We start from the raw sequence: 6,000 nt of genomic DNA on the forward strand, positions 1-6,000 counted from the left end.
AATTTTTTACATGCATATCTTCCTTGATTAGATCATAAGACGTTATATCTTTATAATTACCAGTTTCCTGCCGTCTGTGTCCAGTAGAGCACCTTGCCTGTATGGGGCCCCACTAACAATTTTGTTTTGTTGCAGCAGTGTCTACTATTTGCTTATATCTTTTATACAGATGAGCAAATGACAGTTTGGGTCATAATGTAGCTGCCCAGATGTATTCGTGCTGCAGCACTGATTCTTAAATGCTCCTTTGTGCTAGTTTACAAGACTTACGTGGCCAGAGTGGAGGGAGGTGGCATAGGTAGTTGCTTCAGACACAGGTAGCTTTGCAAGTTGAAGTATAATTTTCAAGCTTGATGATTAGCATGCAGCAAGTATCCCTTCATGCTCAAATCTTAATAAACATGCTTTATTAAGAGCTGACCCTCTGATTTAGCACATTGGAGGCCTTGGGTTCCAGATAGCAGCAAACAGATAGGGCCATTTGCTGTAAGAGCCCAGGGAGTGTTCCCTGGAAAGGCAGAAAGAGTGCTCTGGTAATAGGGTTATTTTGTTAGACAAGGTGACATTGTTTCCTATGAAAAATTTTGTTACATAGCTTTGAAATTCAGTAAGGTAGATAGAAACTGCCTAGTTTAATAATTTGCCTAGCTGAATTTGAAAGACTTTGTAAAATGATAGCCCAGATCTATGCTAAAAGAAGGGTGGGTGTCCTGCGCAAAGCTGTGGCACTCTGCACAGCCGTCCACTCATCCCTGGAGGCTCAGGCTTAACGTACAATCTGTGTTACGTAACATTTGTTCCATGTTATTCTGCCCTAATGAGAATCAGAGACCATGTCAGCTTTAATTCTGGATGCCCTTGCTTCAGTGTACTTCAGTACAACCTTTTAGTCATTTGCAGATGACTTCTTTATGTTTTAATTTGGAAGAACCACAAACTTCCCAGTGGCCTGCAAATTTAGCAATTGACTATACAGAACAAATGCTTTAAAATGTTAGAGCATTATTATTTGCCAGTGAACCTGTAACAGCTTATTTCCCCATTCTTTAACTTAGTATTGAGGAAGACGTGTGTGGTCTTTATTGACAGGTCTTAGAAACCTCAGGAATTCTTTACTAAGAAGATATTTTGATCTAGTTAATATTGAAAGTAAAACATTTTTAGTTACTGAATACCGTTTTCTGAAAATGACAGGTTTTTTCCTTAGCATTTGCTTTGAGATTCCTTAGGGGTTACTTTTTTAAGCAGACTACAGAATTGTCTTCAAGTTCATTTCCAATTAGATATGCTCGTGTACAAATATTCTTGGTTAAAATTACATTGTTGGACGGATCTTCATTGGTCTTGATGCCCGAGTCCCTTTTACGCAGAGGCAGAGGGTGGCATGGGGTGACCCGGAAGTGGGCAGTGAGCTTCGGATCCCAGCGTGCCGTCCTCATTGCATGCAGAGGGCTCTGACTGTGGCCCCTTCCGTTCCTCTGGTTAAAACTTTATTCACTGAGCGAATGTGCCTCTATTTGCTGTGTGTATTCAGGGAAAAAAAAAATTTCAAGTTTGAGTATCAGTCTGAACTTAATTACTTTTCAAAATTATGCTTTTTCAGGCTGTCTCTGCCACAGTTTCCGCAGCCTGGTTCATTATGGGTGGACATGTGATGGGTGTTTTGACATTGCCTTCCCCCCCGGCCCCCCAAATCTGTAGCATATGACAGACTTCCTAACAGTTTGATTTTCACTGCTATCTTTGCTCTGGCTTTCCAGCATATTTGGTGAAACAATTTAATCTTTAATCCAGTGTTTTTCAAATATTAGCATGTATCAGAATTACTTGGAGGGATTATTAATTAAAATACAGATTGCTGGGCCTTGCGAGAGCTTCTCATTCAGTAGGTCTGAGGTGATGCTTGAGAATGTGCATTGTTTTTCCTAAATTCCCAAGTACTGCTGATGCTGCTGTCCTGGGTCCAGGCTTTCAGAGCGCAGAGCTCATCTTACATTCTTTTCCCTGTTCGGTATTATGCCCAGTTAGCGACTGAAGAAAAATACGCATAAAATCCCCAACTTAAAAACATGTAGTAATCCAAAAGTTTGTTTTGAAAAAGGTTTGTTGGAAACCTGAGACCCGTTTTTCTCGCAGAGAAAGCATCATATTAATTGTCTAGCCCACAAAACCTATTTGAATACATTTGCAAAGAAAAGCAGAAGGAAAAAATAGTATTGCAGTGGAATACTTGAAACAAGAAAACAATATACTTGTGGAGAAAAAAGAAAAAATGTGTGTGTTTAATCTTGAGAACTGGTGCTTCAGGAGAAGTAGCCCGAAGAGGACGAGAGAGGCCAGGTAGAGACGGGAGGTTCCTGAAGGTCCTGGAATGCCTCTGAAATTCCAGAGATTTTTAGAATTTGCTGGCAGTGGTTCTTATATTTAATTTTACTTCCAAATTTGAGGATTTCCTCTTCGTTGGTGCAAGTGTACTGATCGGGCCACATATGCTTCGTAGAGGTATCGGTGGTAATATTTTTCTTAATCAGAGGAATGCAAAGAGACGAGGGATTTCTGAGAGGCAACTTAGCAACACTTGGGCCAGTAGAAGGTGTACTGAGATCAGAGTATGGGAGAGACGTTACTGAGGCGAACTTAACTGAATTATGAGTTGAGGGAGGAGATGGGGAGAGGCTCGAGGAGGGGGAAGAGAAATGAGGAAAAGGAAGGCTACAGCTGAGCTTTGAGCTCCTCAGAGGTGTATTGTTAACTTTGTCTTTTACCCAAAACAGGAATCTCCTTCCTGAGGAAGAACGGGTGATTGATGCATCGTCAAGGCCATCAGCCGGGTTCCTCTAAATGCAAGTTCAGTTGTTTTGAAGAGAGGGATATAGGAAGATGAGAGGCTGTAAAATCAGCCACATTTAGATCGGGAACATTTACAAGATGTTTGCTTACATTGCCGTAAATTATTTCAGTGAAAAGAGTGTCACTTCTGCCTTTTCCCTTGCAGTTTAAACTTTGTCTCAAAATACTTTTTGATTTGACTTTTGCCTCATTTATGTCAATCATTGTAAGTCCTGCTTTAAACCGAGTTTTCAGTTCATGTAAACATCCTACACTCAGCTGTAATACATGGATCGGCTGGGAGGTGGATGTTTACTTCAGCTGACTTGGAATATCAACCATTAACATTGATGCAGGATTTGGCAAAAATAGTACACAGAGGCTTGATTTCTTTTTTAATGTAATAACTATAAATTTTAATTACTGTCATATCTTTTCAGTTGTGTTATTGTATCTCTAACATGACATAAGACTCTGGGGTGTGGGGCAAAAGAATGTCTTGTTTGGTCGGTGACATCACACTTGTAGCCCTTTCAGTGTGCTCTGACAAGCAAGGGCTCTGATATTAGACATGTGTAGCCATCTGGCCTCTGCCAGTCAATTTGGTATGTGATTTGGAGGAGGGAAAGACGCTGTTTCACACCTTGGTGTTTTTCTCATCTGCAAAATAGGTATGGTATCCACTTCACAGGGTGGTTGTAAGGATCGACCTCTGTGATGAATGCAAAGTGGTTCATTAGTCAGTTCCTGTCACGTTAAGTCCTGATAAATGCTAACATGCTAGCTGTTGTTAATGCCAGCTATAATGCCTAATAATAGTACATAGCATATTTTAGGTGTTCAGTAAATAATTGCTGTTATGTTTAAAGTAGATCTAACTCATTTTTATTTCAGCGATAAAGATGATACCAACTTTCTGATTTGATGGAAATGGTTTGAATCTTTGAAATCACTGTAATTTAGTGGTAGAGTTTTGAAGCCCAGCTTCTTGAACTCATATCCTGGTACTGCCCCTTACTAGCTATGTTATTTTGAGGAAGTTATTACTCTCTCTGTTTCTTCTATCTGCTAAATTGGGATTATAAGAGTACCTACCTAATAGGATTGTTATGAGATTAAATGGATTAATATTATAAATGAGTTAATACCAGTAAAGTGTTAGAATAATTCCTGGTACATACTAAGCTCCTGAAAAATGGTAGCTATTATTGTTGTTATTACTATTATTATTATTTTAAACATGTGTTTGTCATCCTTTTTCTTCAGAGTACAGTTGTGCCCTACACTTGTAAATAAAGACAAGGTAATACCTGATAGCTAGTTCTAGGTATGAATTGTTTGATTTAAATGATACTTCCGTATTTCATGCTTGTATTGAAAACACTCTACTTAAAATTAATTTTCTGTAACTTTGTTTTTCAACTCCATGAAATCAGCTCTACTTTTCTTTTTTTGGTGACACATCCACATTCTGTACAGGTAAAACACAAAGCAAACAACAACCACAAAATGAAAATGACTTAAGTACATATTATTCTTTCTAGCAGCTTGGCAAGTATCCATAAACTCTTATCTGTGCCTAAATCCAGAATTAGAATTCACGTTTGCTGCTTCTCCTCTGGAAGATATATATGTGTTATGAAAAATTCACAAATAAAAAATGTGAAGTCAAGGCAGGGAGACTTGTTCTTGAATAGGTGAGTGCGATCTTTCTAATTGTATTCTATTTGTTCAGTATACTAAAGTTTTAAAATTTTCTTTTTATTAAGTGGGAGCTGTTCTGTTATGTACTTGGATGTAAAATGTATATTTCAGTGAGTTCCACATGTTCATTTAAAACTTGTCAAGTGCTTAGGTTATTTTCTAATTTATAATACTTCAAGAGAAATATTGCAGTGCATTATGGAAGCATCATATAACCTACGGGTAGTTTTATGAAATATATTTTTTCAGATTAAGCATATGTGAGAGTACCCCATCAGTTTACCTTTGAACCTCAGTGAACAAAATATAAAATTTTTCTTTCATATTCTCCAATATGAAAAAATATTTAACATATCATGTGGTTTAGGCTCCCAAATGGCCTATAGGTTAAATTCCTAATTTATAGTGTTTTTTAATTTATTGCCTTTTTTCTTTTGTTTAATAGCCCTGTATCTATATCTTTATATTCCATACTTTCCTGATTATATTATGGGGTCTTTGCTCATTTGGGCTATCAGCTTTGCCTCACTTTATCACTTAGAAAAAACTCCACATGAAAGTTGAGTTATAGTTAAGTGAAAAAATTTTTTTCACTTTATCTGCTTTTAGTTAATACAGTAAATGATTCTGTTATACTGAGCTGTCTCCTACGCTTCAGAAAATACATGCCTTGATTTCTTTAAAAGCCATACATTTATTAGAAATGTAAAAGAAATTTTTTTCTGATGAACATGTGCTTATCAGTTTTAAATGTTACAGAATCTGGGTAAATGTTAAAATGTCCCCATTTTCCCCCCTTATTTTCCAATTGTCATTTTTTATTTAATTGATTGATAGAGCACATAATATAAAGTTGGATTTTTCAATAATATTTGAATATGTTCTGAAATTAAACTCCAACTATTTTCTATCAAGTTTAAGGATTTGATATCTCTCCTCATAATTATTTGCTATGCATTTGGCATAAATTATTTAACTTCTTCCTGTTTCATTATATCTTTCTCATTTCATCGGTTCCCAATAGTAGGATTTTATGGTTCCAAACAAATGTGTCCTATGGCTTCAGTAATCGAAAAATGTCAGTTAAAATGGGGAACCTGATACACATGAGTTTACCTTTTAGTTCTATTCATTTCAGTTTTTTAAAAAAGCAATTCTACCATTAACATTAACCTTAACTTCCTTTAATTTTATGGAAAAGAACACATCCCAAGGGTGTTTGTATAATTTAATACACATTATTCCTGTGAGGCTGAGTAAAACTGTTCCGGGAATCAAAATCTTAGCAGTAGAACCTGTTCAGTCACTTAACTGTCTGTCTTGGGACTAACCAGATGCAATTATAACTGGCTTAAAAGTTCTGACCTTTTCCTTGCTTATTTCAAAGTGATTCTTTAAAGACTGTTAAGCTATTGTGTTTAGTATTTGTCCTACTGTCTAAAAATATTTAAAAACAGGGTTTGGGCT

The 6,000-nt window shown here is 36.6% G+C and overlaps 1 protein-coding gene across 1 annotated transcript in view; it reads left to right on the forward strand.

Moving 5' to 3' along the window:
* Nucleotides 1–2,841, forward strand: part of LOC103000320 (serine/arginine repetitive matrix protein 3-like) — a 33,693-nt gene extending 30,852 nt beyond the window's left edge. Inside the window, exon 2 of the mRNA XM_057531707.1 lies at nucleotides 2,775–2,841. Within this exon, the coding sequence (XP_057387690.1) occupies nucleotides 2,775–2,841 (67 nt within the window). The remainder of the gene's footprint in view (nucleotides 1–2,774) is intronic.
* Nucleotides 2,842–6,000: the final 3,159 nt, after the last annotated feature.

The sequence above is a fragment of the Balaenoptera acutorostrata genome, chromosome 17, assembly GCF_949987535.1.
Source record: "Balaenoptera acutorostrata chromosome 17, mBalAcu1.1, whole genome shotgun sequence".
In the NCBI taxonomy this organism is placed as follows: domain Eukaryota; kingdom Metazoa; phylum Chordata; class Mammalia; order Artiodactyla; family Balaenopteridae; genus Balaenoptera; species Balaenoptera acutorostrata.